Here is a 14,235-nt window from a genome sequence, read left to right on the forward strand (position 1 = left end):
ATGTCAACTTCATTGCAAAAATGGCGTCAGAAAAAGTAGTGATTACTATCATGATTCTCCATTTAATATGACTGGCTGCAATTGCACACATTGAACTCTGGAACGAGGGGAAAAGGCAAATGAGGTGACGGTACCTGTAACAAGCCGTCTCTAGGACCCAGGAGGGCTTCGGATGTCGCTCAGACGCAAGGCTCGGTTGGTAGAGGCTAGAATGAGAGGCTCGGGTGGTAGAGGCTGGGTTGGTAGAGGCTAGAATGAGACTCCGAGTGCACGAGGATACATGAATCAAACATACGCATGGACATAGTAGCAGAATAAGTTCTCAAAGAGTCCCGAGAATGACCCGGAATAACGTTTGAATTGTTGAAGGTATCGTATTTTGGTTCCATTATTTCTTTCTCATTGCCGTGTCTCAGTCAGAACAGGGTAGTGAAGAACAGGGTAGTTCCCATTGTAGTTATTAGATGCGGATATCTTCACCCATCTGCTCCGCGAGGCCGAGAAGTGGACAAATGTGTGGAATTGTGATTTTGAATTGAACTCTAAGATGCAGATGAGAGTTAATGTTTCATTTCGACTCACTCTGACTACTTTCCTTCACATTAACTTGACACCGTCCTTTTCAATATTTATGCCTACCTCACAAATAATGTAAAACATTTGGGAAGAGTCACGCTTAATGGAAAACTGAAGGACCTGAACACCATTGTCAACATAACCTAAATATATTTCAATATAAAATCTCTTTTTTAACGAGTGAACCCGCCGCCGTGCTGTAGGCTACAATGCAATTAGTGACAAGTCCGCCAGTGACTTAACCCCCTTCTTGTTGTACTCTCTGAAGCGTATAGATAGCCTGAACAATATCCTCAAACTAGCAATTCAAACGGACCTTCTTTGTTGTTGAAAATGCTTTTATTGAGACTAACAATGTAAAGAAGTAGCCTAGTGGAGAAGTTCAGAGGATGTGTGGACGTTTCATTCACAGAATGCTTCATTGTCTCGGGTCGTGAACGTAGTAGAGAACAAGGAAGCTCCCTATTTTGCAGTAACACGTGTTATAGGCTTCTGTATTCCTACTGTAACAATGACATTCACTTTTGACGTTAGAGTTAAGGTTGTACACTACAGTTGGACAGTTCAGGGAGGTTGTGGGCGGTTGAGATGGAAACATTGTAATTGAAATAGAGTGATAATCAAAATATTTATTGAAAAGCAATTGCATCAAGTTCTTCTATAGATCCTGGTGGTAATATGGATATGTGTGTGACACTGCACCTTGATTGGTGGAGGTTTATCCTAACCATGCAGCGAATCATATGTCTTATGATGCCTCCAGTAATCACCAGGAAAATTAAAGCATAAGCATTTATGTACACTTTACCACAAAGGCAGAAAGTATCAATACAATCTAGTGTTTTTGTCCTGAAATTAGATGCAGAAACAATTATTTCTGAAATTATTTGACTTTGACCAGTGATCAGTTTGACATACAACCGAATAACATTTCTAGAAATTATTCACTCTTTCAAACAATATTATGCTTTGGAACAAAATATAATTTAGATTACTTTCTAAATCATCATTCCTCTTGCTTCTCACAAAAGTCAGTGTAAAGACGACAGGTTTATCGTGACTGAAATGACAAAAAAACAACATATTTTTCTTGCTAACCACTCATATGATTATTTAATCAGGCACCACATGCTCGTTTTCTCTTATCACACAAAAGCGTTCCCTCTAGGCATACAGCTCGGCCCACAGCCCTCAAATCTGTCTCTTGCGTGTGTGGATTACCTTAAGGAGGGTGCACACACACACACACTCATGACGAGGAGGTCAGACAGGACTCGAGACAGGTTTGTGTCACTGCCATTTTTGGGCTGGAAGAAGGGCTGTGTGAATATTCACATTTTTGATATAAACCATATATGATTGCATTCAAAAGGTATGTTCTAAACCAATCATGTTGGATCACACTGGCTGCGTTTTTGCCAGTTATGATAGATAAAGGAAATGAACAGTGGATGGTGTGAACGGGCTACCGTGTGTTGAGGAATAGGACATCAAAGCCGTAGCGGAGGATGGCTGATGTCCGCCTGATCAATGTTGTGATAGCCTTCTGAAGTGAGATCATTATACGGAGGTCGTTTGCCTGGTGGATGTAAACAAACGGGCCACCGATCGTGTCCTGGGTACGAGGAATGTCAGTGGAATGTGCCGTCGCAAAGACGAGGGTCGGGTACTGACCAGGGAGGAGAAAGGCTTAGATGTACTATCAGTCTGCTGGCAGGATGAGTCCCATGCAGGAACACACACACACACACACACACACACACACACACAGACAGACAAACAAACACATCTCATTACACGACAGTCCAACGACAGGTCCCTCCTCTCCCCTCTGAGCCTTCCAAGCCGCTGGGTCTCTGTGTTCGGGGGAGATAGCGTTGGTATGTTCTATGCCCGGAATGCATCCAGAGGTCATGGGGTTGATATCAGTCAAACAAGATGTCAACATCTGGGTCTGACGGCTCGATTAATTGAATAGACAGATGGCGTGTGGAACGGATATCTGAATGAATGCCATAACTTGTACTTAACTCTAACACCTGCAACCTATTGTGTTTTCTATACATTTCTCTCACTAAAAATCACAGAACAACTAGGTTCCCCGCTGAGCTCCTGGTGACCTTGCTGGTCCCTTACAATTAAAGGACTGTATTTGATAACGGCTAACAGGGTATTGCCTGTCTTGAGGGGCAGAGAGAGACGCTGCGCCCTAATTGCATGAAAAGCCCTGTTTTCCCATCTTCACGCTCGTCAGAAAAATGTGCCGACTTACTCAAGGTGGTCCATTTGAGACGGAGGGGGATGGCGGTTGCTTGGTTACCTAACATAAAAACAAACAACACTCTAAAAGCTGTAATTCAGAGCCGAGCCACCCTGTCCGTAGTCATTAGAATTCAGGGGATGAATCTGGAAATTAGTTTTATATTTGGGTCCTGTAAATGCGCCTCCGCCGTCTGATTTCCAGACACACATTGTTCCCCGCCGCTGTTCCGAACATTAGCCGGCAGCCATTACCTCAAAGGTTATGGACCGCCTTGTTTTGAAGTTTTACCAAGCTATTGACAGTCATAAGTGATTAGCAAAAAACAAAAAAGGATGTTTACTGGCTGTGCCAAATAGATGCGGCGATTACAGAAGCACTAATCTCGTAGACGGAAATGTCATTCAACTCCGTCACCTTTCTGCACCTGAAAGGTCACCGCGTCTGGTGAATCTTTGTCTTATGTTTCCGCCTCTGACAAATGATTTACTGTTGCACGTCTACCTGTAGAGGGTGAAATATGGAGGGAGGATGACTCAAACAATGAAATATGGTGTAGCGTGTTGCACGGGCTCCAGATCCATCTAAGAGGTGGCAGTCTTTTCTCTATGCATCTAATCTATGTACTTAAAACACCAAGTGGTCTTGGTATCATTTTGAAGGATTCTGGGAAGACAGGGACCCATCAGAACAGCAGTATAATAGAGGTTCTATCATCCTAGCTACCCCCTGTTCATTTCTACCTATGAGTTAATGCTGCGTTAGTTATCGCTGCATTGGACATGATTCTAACCACATACCTTACTGGAGCACAAAGCATGTGCATCAATTCAGGCACATTTTTTGGACCATATGTGTGGATTGATAAACATAAACAGTCGTATAAATAAAGCTACAGCCGTCGACAAAAGCAGGTTATTTCCAAAGATTCAAACATAGATTAATTCCTGTGGCCACGATTGCGTTTCCTTTACTTTGAAGGGCAAACTCCCTCCGTACCAGAGGGGTGGACCCACTGCCTCTGTTCATCGTTAAAAACCATCCCCCTGCCCCCCCGCGGCGAGCCACATGTCAACGCCACGGTAGCTCCGCCCCCCAGTCACGTCCACTGGCCTCCCCCGAACCCCGGCTGAGTACGTGTAGGAGTTCAGCTGCGTGGCACGTCCAGAAAGACCATCCTCTGGCCTTTTTTCCCCCTCTCTCTCTCTCTCTCTCTCTCCCCCTCTCTCTCTCTCCCTCTCTCTCTCTTTCCCCCTCCTTGTCTTCTATTCGCGGGTCTCTCTCGCCTCCTAACCCTGGGTGCGGCCGGGGTTCCTCTCGCACCTGACGGCGAGCGAGGGTACGCGTGTCCCGCCGCTCGGGAGAACCCCTGCTTTTCTTCCCCCCTGTTCTCTCTCTCTCTCTCTCTCTCTCTCTCCATCCGTCCCTCCCTCTCTCTCTCCTACCCCGTCTACCTCCCTCCTTATCTGTCTTCCTCTCCTCTCTCTCTTCCCCTGCTCCTTTATTCCTCAGGCTCCTCCCTCCCTCCCTCCTCGCTTGGCCACGTGACGCCGGGCTGTGAGGGCGTTGGGTTCATTCGAGTACTGCAGTGAGGGAGTGTGTGTGTGTGTGAGTGTGTATGTGTGTGTGTGAGTGTGTGTGAGTGTGTGTGTGTGTGTGTGTGTGAGTGTTTTGGCTGCAGGCCCGGTCTTTTTCTCTGCGCAGCCAGTCGGCAGTGGTTGGGTGGGCGGTGGAGGAGGAGGAGGGAGGAGGAGGAGGGAGGAGGAGGCAGGAGGAGGCAGGAGGAGTGCCTGCCCAGGGCTCTGGAGGGGAGGAGTAGGGAGGAGGAGAGGAGGAGGAGGAGGAGGACCTGCCCAAGGATCTGGAGGGGAGGAGTAGGGAGGAGGAGAGGAGGAGGAGGAGGAGGACCTGCCCAAGGATCTGGAGGGGATGAGGAGGGAGGAGTAGGGAGGAGAAGGACCTGTCCAGGGCTCTGGAGGGGATGAGGAGGGAGGAGTAGGGAGGAGGAGAGGAGAAGGGAGGAGGAGGAGGACCTGCCCAGGGCTCTGGAGGGGAAGAGGAGGAGAGGAGTAGGAAGGAGGAGGACCTGCCCAGGGCTCTGGAGGGGAGGAGGAGAAGGGAGGAGGAGGGCCTGCCCAGGGCTCTGGAGGGGAGGAGGAGGGAGGAGGAGGTTCTGCCCAGGGTTCTGGAGGGGAGGAGGAGGGAGGAGGAGGTTCTGCCCAGGGCTCTGGAGGGGAGGAGGAGGGAGGAGGAGGTTCTGCCCAGGGCTCTGGAGGGGAGGAGGAGGGAGGAGGAGGTTCTGCCCAGGGTTCTGGAGGGGAGGAGGAGGGAGTAGGGAGGAGGAGGTTCTGCCCAGGGCTCTGGAGGGGAGGAGGAGGAGGGAGGAGGAGGTTCTGCCCAGGGTTCTGGAGGGGAGGAGGAGGGAGGAGGAGGTTCTGCTCAGGGCTCTGGAGGGGAGGAGGAGGAGGGAGTAGGGAGGAGGAGGTTCTGCTCTGGGCTCTGGAGGGGAGGAGGAGGAGGGAGGAGGAGGTTCTGCCCAGGGCTCTGGAGGGGAGGAGGAGGAGGGAGGAGGAGGTTCTGCCCAGGGCTCCAGCAGTGTGTCAGCGGCTCCCTGAACCAGTGGGGAACGCTAGTGTGAGGTCCCATAGGACCTGCGCGTGTGTTTGTGTGTTTATTTGTTATGAATAAGCACCTACTGCGTTCCGGGTGTCTCACTTGTCCTGTTTGAATATCCATTTGGTTTTGATTACGCTTTTTCTATAGATAGCTTGTGAGCATTTTGCATGTTGTACTGCTTGTTCTCCTACTGCGCATTATTTTGCAACTCAACTTTAGTCTTTACAGGTGTGAATTCGAGGAGTATCGAGCGTTTCTTTGTTCGCGCGCGCTGTATTCACGGCCGAGGTTAATATCGTTTTACTCTTGTTTTGTGTGCGGGTTAGGGTTAGGGTCAGGGTTAGGGTTAGGGTTAGGGTCAGGGTTAGGGTTCATCCACGCGCGTCTGTGTGCGTCCAGGTTGTGCATTTCCAGGGAGTTGACCACAGGGGTGAAAACGGGGCCCCTCGTGTCGGGCTGTTGTTAAAGATTTCTCTCGTTCACGGGAACACTGTGTACTCTCGGTGCATTCCAAGAAGCCAGACATAGAGGGGTTGTGGGTGGGTGGGTGTGTGCGAGTCTGCCTGTCTGCGTGCGTCGTAAAAGGAGAGAAGGGGGATCCGGGGGGGGGGGCGACAGGTTTCACGGTGGACTTGGTGTACCTTCTCTGCCTGTGATCTCATTGGCTACTCCCGATCAATAGCCCCCCCCCCCTTTGCAGTACCCCGTGTCTCTTTGAAGTCATTGCTGAACCAGAGCCAGGCGGTTTCGCCTGTAGGTTTGAGATTCATCGCACCGCGTGGATCATATTCGTAATGAAAACGTAATGAGACGATGTCCCTTCTGATTGCCTGCGTGGGTTTTGTGTTTCATCCAGGACCGTGTGTTTGATGCAAGATTTCGTTTTCCGAAGTGGGACATGTTAGCTCACTTTGACGGACAGTTTCCATCAGGTTGAAACAGTATAAAAACAACTTGGACCCCCCCACCCCCAGCTCACCTAAACCTCTTCTCAGCATTCTTCCTGTGCAACACGAGTGTTGTTTGACACGGGGGGGGGGGGTTAATGTAGGCCTGGCCTACTGCAAGGCAGCAAAGCTGCAAAGGGCAAGGCAAGGTCGTCGAGCATCACTGACTTCCTGCTTGGCTAGCGCAGACAAAACATTGCAGCGTTTTTTTCCACTTCTCTCTCTTGTGAGTTGCGTTCAGTGACCCCGGTGAACTCAACCCCCCCGGTTCGTTTTACCAGCCGACGTAGACAGCGTAATTTTTTTTCCCAACCAACTTCTGCCATAACCACGCCCCCGCGAGTTTTCATTGGACAACCCTAACCCTAACCCTAACCCTCTAACCCTATCCCTAACCCTAACCCTATCCCTAACCCTATCCCTATCCCTAACCCTAACCCAATGAAAACTCGCGGGGGCGTGGTTATGGCAGAAGTTGGTTGGGAAAAAAAATCACGCACGTAGACATCAAGGCAGCTCGTCACAGGTGACCACGCGGGCGATCTCGCGACCTTTTAACAAAGTCTCGGATCAAGAGGAGCTCGCGCTCCGATTTTCACACCAACACACAGAGCTTTAGCTCTTGAACAGTGTGTGAATTTATTAAAAAACAAACTGTTTTCTGTGATTATCGTTAGGTCTAGTGGACTCTTCAGGTAGGGGAGATGAGGCTTGAAAGGGAACAGATGGTTGATGAGGAAGGCTGATGTTGATGTTATTGACAAATCAATTAAATCAATGGCTAGAACTATAGGCTAAACATTAACATATAGTCTAGTGGCCCTTTTCAGTCCTGTAGTCGCATGCTCGCTCATGCCAGACAAGTCCTTTCACCCTCCGTTCACTTCGCCTATTTAGGAGAGGCGCTCATATTTACAAGTGTCAGATAAACATGAAACTTCACTTACCTAAGCAAAAGGGTCTATTTAAACAAATGCTGGGGTTTGAAGCATCGGCGCTACCATGAAATACCTTATTTAGACGCGTTTTGTCCGGGTGAATTTATTTTTCCGAGGTAGTCTTCTTCTGTGGTGGTGGAGGAGCTCTTTGAAGCTTAAAGGACTGTAGTCTGGCATGAGCGAGTATGCGACTACAGGACTGAAAAGGGCTAAGTCTAGTGGGTGAAGTCAGCTAACTCCTCTCTCGCCTTTGGATTGTGATCGGCATACTGTAACTCGGCCGGTTAACTACAGCTACATCTGCCCGAGCAACAGCGCAGGGTAATGTTTTCGGTGGCGCGTTTACGTCCGTCGTTATAGTATATCTGGCAGCAGGTTTATGCAAAAACTACTGGACCGATTTTCCTGAAACTTGGTGGAGGGGTGAAGCATATGTCAAATAACACGCCTTTAAATTCTGGAGCGGATCCGAATCACGGTGCGGGTCCACGAGCCGCCCAAACACGGCCATGTCTGCCATTCACATTCATTTTTTGGGGGGACTAGGATTACGCTAAAACTACCAGACTGATTTTTATGAAAGTCGGTGGAGGGGTGTAGCCTGGGCCGATTTACAACCTATTCAATTTTAGTGCGCCGAGCCACAAAATGCATTCAGGGGTGGAGGTCTGTCTGAGCACCATTTCTAGTTCTGACATTGTTACTGCTGTTCTGTAGAAGTTGAGTCCATTGAAGCAGTCACCGTTTTGCGTGAAATCACCCGTAAATGCTTATTCAAAAAGGTTAACCACTTCAGAAACCGTAAAATAAATATAAATAAATAATCAGGAAAGATAAAAAAAAAAAAAAGATTACAAAGAGTCCATGTTTGCGTTTTCTTGCATGCGTAGTCATGGATAGCAGCTGTGGTCACACAGAAAACCACGAGACGCCTCGCGTCCCCACATCCACAGTGAACCCCGAGCATGGATGGAGTTTCACATAAACAACATTTGGGATACTTGTTTCAACACATCTCCTCACAGCGTCTTGCAACACCTGATGCCAGGTAACGTGCTGAAAGATAAGACCGCTGATGGAACGTATGTGCGGAGTAGGACAGGTGTCAGGTGTAATGCACTTAATGAGCAAAGGATGTTAGATACTTAGATTCCCTGGCAGGCTTGGGTGTTTGTCTTTGAGCCCTATCACATTTTACCCACCCCGCCCACCTCTGTTGGCTGTCGGTGTTCGTCTAAGCTTCTTTAATACATAACGATAACATCTTCATAAACAGCCGTGTCACTTCTAACACTGCAGCCAGGTTGCTGAGGAGAAATAACGCTAAACGCTGGATTATTTGAGCACAACTAGAGCACAACGCTCCCAGTCTCTGATTTCCATGCAACTTGGATTCAATGAAACCCAGTGTTCATGCACACTGACTTCATTCACCACTTACTTCATTATATGGAGCATTTACATTGAGCAGAGTCTTCTGAATACATACTGCTTTGATTAGTTAGCCCCGCTACTACTACTAGTATTACTGCTATTACTACTACTACTACACTACTGCTGATAGTACTACTGCTAGTACTACTACTACTGCTGCTAGTACTACTACTACTACTACTACTACTACTACTACTACTACTACTACTACTATTACTATTACTACTACTACTACTACTACTACTACTACTATTACCACTACTACTACTATTACCACTACTACTACTACTACTACTACTACTACTACTACTACTACTATTACTACTACTACTACTATTACTACTACTACTATTACCACTACTACTACTACTACTACTATTACTACTATTACCACTACTACTACTACTACTACTACTACTACTATTACTACTACTACTACTATTACTACTACTACTATTACTACTACTACTATTACTATTACTACTACTACTACTATTACTACTACTACTATTACCACTACTACTACTACTATTACTACTACTACTATTACCACTACTACTACTACTACTACTACCACTACTACTACTATTACTACTACTACTACTATTACTACTACTACTATTACCACTACTACTACTACTACTACTACTACTACTACTACTATTACCACGACTACTACTACTACTACTACTACTACTACTACTAACACTACCACTACTACTACTACTACTACTACTACTACTACTATTACCACTACTACTACTACCACTAACACTACCACTACCACTACTACTACTACTACTACTACTACTACTACTATTACCACTACTACTACTACTACTACTACTACTACTACTACTACCACTACTACTACTACTACCACTACTACTACTACTATTACTACTACTACTACCACTACTACTACTACCACTAACACTACCACTACCACTACTACTACTACTACTACTACTACTACTACTATTACCACTACTACTACTACTACTACTACTACTACTACTACTACCACTACTACTACTACTACCACTACTACTACTACTATTACTACTACTACTACTACTACCACTACTACCACTACTACTACTACTACTACTACTACTACTACTACCACTTATACTACTACTACTACTACTACTACTACTACCACTACTATTATTACTACTACTACTACTACTACTACTACTACTACCACTACTACTACTATTATTACTACTACTACTACTACTACCACTACTACTACTACTACTACTACTACTACTACCACTACTACTACTACTACTACCACTACTACTACTACTACTACTACTACTACTACTACTACCACTACTACTACTACTACTACTACTACTACTACTACCACTACCACTACTACTACCACTACTACTACCACTACCACTACCACTACCACTACTACCACTACCACTACCACTACCACTACCACCACTACCACTACCACTACCATTACTACCACTACCACTACCACTACCACTACTACCACTACCACTACCACTACCACTACCACTACCACTACCACTACTACTACTACTACTACTACTACTATTACTACTACTACTACCACTACTACTACTATTATTACTACTTCTACTACTACCTCTTCTACTACTACTACTACTACAAAGTTTATACTAATACTAGCTATCTTTCCTGGGAATACTGCTTTTCACTCCATCCCTTCCCTTGTGCCTGCCATCAGTGAACAGTGTCTGAAATTTCACACACCTGAGGTCAATTACATAACTCACACGTACACACACACACGTACACACACACACACACACACACACACACCTGGGCAACCTCTAATTGCATTTCCATTACATACTACTTTATAATATGTGACTGTACTCTATGTCCAGAGAGGGTGATTCTGAGGCAATATTTCCACTGTTGATGGATATGAGGGTGTTTTAGTGGGGGTAGTCATAACAGGGTGGACAGCTGTGAAAGGGTGTGCTTAGTTTACGAGTGTCTGAAAAGTATCTGCGTCTCTGGCCGGCATCATTCAAAAAGTAGGACCCTGGTTCACGACGGGGCAGCGCAGGTAGTGGTTTCCTCAGTGCTGCTTTCTCACGCCTAATTTAGTCTCTTCGGTGTAAATATGCAGTCATGAAGACGCCCACAGAAGGAACCCCGCCTCAACTAAGATGATATAACCTATCTTTTTAGTCAATAACTCAATAAAATGATTAATTCTCCTCTGTTGGCGTTAGTATACCACCCTATAGAAAGTTACAGTAAACTACATGGGTTTCATGAACGAACTGCCCACTGATGTCAGTCACAGCAGAGTCGCTGCCCAACTTTCATCGCAGGTTCAAAACTCATCTCTTCAAGAAGTACTACCACGATCCTTCCTCTTAAGCACCTATTGTATTTTAGATTGTTATTCTTGCACTTTGAGCACTAGATTATGCTCTTAGTCACTTGTTTTAGAAAGGAGATGCACTTGTGAGTTCTGGCGAGTAGTAGAACATTGGCTTTTCCTACGTTAAATGCAATTATTGTTAATCACTTTGGATAAAAGCGTCTGCTAAATGACTATTGTAATGTAATGTGATGTAATGTAATGCCCTGTATCTTCCCTCCAGACGGTATTCAGCTCTGGCTAAGCCCCGCCCCACCTGAGACCCTCTCTGGATTTGAGTGAAGGGGGCCAAAGTGGCACATTCTTCTGTGGGACCCCCCCCTAGCAGGCAGAACCTCCCCCCTCCCCCCAGTCCTCGCCAGGCCACCATGGGAGAAGTCGTCATCGTGAAGGAAGGATGGCTTCACAAACGAGGTAAATCCACTTTTCTCCTCTGTCATTCTGTCACCCTGATGTTAAAGGAGTAGTAAAGGGAAAATGCATGTTTAGCCCTGTTTTAAGGTTACTTATGATCATATACAATGGTTCAGATCAAAACGTTGACAAAACTAGCACTTTTGAGAAAGGCTGATAATTGCTCTACCACCGTTTTGGTCATACAATGGATGTGGGTGGGCATCTTATAAAATCTTTCAAAAACATGTTTCCCAATTCCCCTTTACTACTCCTTTAAGTCTTTAGTCACTAACCGAGATGTATTTTATGTTATGGAATCTAAAATGGGTACATGTACAGTATTATGAATAGGAATGCTCACTCATGTTTCTCAACTGATCCTATTCAATAACTCCGCCTGCTGCATATCGATCTACTGTAGTTATGGCCTTGCATTTGCAGAAGCCTGTTTTCAGAGATTGCTTCTCGTCGCTCCGGCTCCATTCACAGATAACCAGCTCTACTATGAAAGTGATGCAATGTTTACAGTCTTAAAGAATGTTTACGGCCCGTAAGAATGTGAACTGTTCTGTTTATGGTCCTCAAGAATGTTCAGGGTCCATAAAATGTCGTGTCCCCGAGACCAAAGACTTCAGAAATATCCTCCGACTACGATTTCATAACAAACCTTTCTTTGATATGATACTGTAACTTTCCCATCATGCCAGCTGTTCTTAGACACGCACAAGGTCACCCAAGGTCACCCAACGTCACAGGAACAGATGGGGATAAACCTACTTTTGGGTGAAACATTTGTCCTTTTTTTCCCCCGGTGGTACTGAATCATTATTTAACTTCAGAGGGCTGTTTCTCAACTTTTGTTTTGATTTGGATTAGTCTGTCTGTAGATTCAACAACCGATCCGCTCGTGACCCTAGCGTCGCCTCCGGAGTGTTCCCCATCCTGTCTGGACTCGCTGTGTTTATTTTTCCCTTGCACCTGCTTGACCTCTGACCCCCATCAGTATTCTGTAAACAAAGAAAATGACCCCCCCCCCCCCGCTGGATGACCTAACCGTCGCCAGTGTATTCGTCCCTCTACACAGCTGTTAAACTACGCTATACAAATAAAGTTTGATTCGATTCGATTTAAACGCCACTTTGATATTTACACATGAAATCTTTTAGTTTCCACACTGGGGGAAATGTCATATGTTTTTCCGATATGCAGTTGTCGGTAAATACCACCGTTTGAATTGTGTCCGTTATTCTAATGGGAGACAGGGAACAGCTGACCGTGTGGAGAGAAAGTGAGGGGGAGGGAGGGAGAGAGGGAGGGAGAGAGAGAGGGAGGGAGGGAGGGAGGGTGTGGCGATGGTTAAACATGAATATCGCTACACCCCGCGCCCGAGGAAGTGTCTGCTGCAAGGCCACTGGGTTTTTACGGGAGAGCCCCTCCCTCCCTCCCCTCCCTCCCTCCCTCCCTCCATCCCTCCGGGCTGCGCTGGCCTGGGCCGGTCAGACAGACGGACAGTGTAGCTCCGTGGCTGGAAGTCGGGGTCATCCCAGTTCAGCTATGCAGACAGACACCACCCGGAATGGCCCTGGGCGCTGATCAAAAGGAGCGCGGCCGCGGCTGGAGCTGCGCCACTCAGAGCAGCGGCGAGCCTGTTTTACCCACAAGGCATTTTGGGGGAGGGGAGGGGGGGGGGGCAAGGGAGGGGGGTTAGGGAAGAGGAGAAGGAGGGGAGGTGGGGGCAGGGGAGAGGAGGAGGGGGAGGTGGGGGCAGGGGAGAGGAGGAGGGGAGAGGGGGCAGGAGAGAGGAGGAGGGGAGGGATGTGTGTGGGATGTGTGCCCTTTTTTTGCGCTGCCCAATGTGGCCATGGTGACGTCACCCATCGGAAACAGCGAAGACGGCGTGTCACCGCCAGGCTCTGTTCACGTAACTCTATCTGCCTTTATCAACGAAACACTTGATCGGTGTCTTTAGCGCAGCGCGCCGCCACCATGGGAACAATCAGCGGTATAACTGTCAAACCACGCCGCGTCCGTTCTGTGTGACACGCTGACCCGGTTCCTTCGTCCATGTAGCTGATTCTGGTCAGTCTGGCCCGCTGGTTGAAGCAGGGGGACGAGGGGACGGTCCGGTGACCCGGTGGCGGTCGAAGGGGCTCTTCCAGGGCTTACGGTTCCACGCCGTAGCTTCAGAGCGAGCGCAGACTCCCCTCGCCACCCCGGGGGGATAATCAAAGCCACGGATGGAAGCTCGGGGCGGAACACACGGTGGACCCCGGCCAAGGCGTTACTCACCCTCTGGAAAAGCCTGCTCTGAGGAAAAACATCTGGACTCTTCTGGAATGGATCCACCTTTTCCCTCCTTTTTTTTTTTCTTAGCCAGCCCCTCAGAATGGCTGGGAGTCCTTCCATTCCGACGGCGTGAGTCAGACAAGACGAAGCAGAACAAGGTGCTTCTGGAACCATCTCTCGGGGCTCAAAAGCACCACTGTGAATTCTTCCTGGACCCGGGACCGCTAGCAGAAAGGCTCCTAAGGATCTCTCGGCAAAAGCGGTCAAGACAGTAGCCGCGCCTTCGGTTGTCTTGGAGGACCACGGTACTCCCTTCCCCTGTGGTAATAACGCCCCATGCGCATTCCATCCAAGCATTCCTTGGGCAAACGCTAAAGT

General features: G+C 47.4%; 1 protein-coding gene across 1 annotated transcript in view; it reads left to right on the forward strand.

Moving 5' to 3' along the window:
• Nucleotides 1-275: 275 nt before the first annotated feature.
• akt1 (v-akt murine thymoma viral oncogene homolog 1) overlaps nucleotides 276-14,235 on the forward strand; it is a 30,136-nt gene continuing 16,176 nt past the window's right edge. Inside the window, exons 1-2 of the mRNA XM_084439398.1 lie at nucleotides 276-369; nucleotides 11,399-11,589. Coding sequence (XP_084295524.1) covers nucleotides 11,544-11,589 — 46 coding nt within the window. The 5' untranslated portion in view covers nucleotides 276-369; nucleotides 11,399-11,543. The remainder of the gene's footprint in view (nucleotides 370-11,398; nucleotides 11,590-14,235) is intronic.

This window comes from Borostomias antarcticus, assembly GCF_949987555.1.
Source record: "Borostomias antarcticus genome assembly, chromosome: 6".
NCBI classification, from domain to species: domain Eukaryota; kingdom Metazoa; phylum Chordata; class Actinopteri; order Stomiiformes; family Stomiidae; genus Borostomias; species Borostomias antarcticus.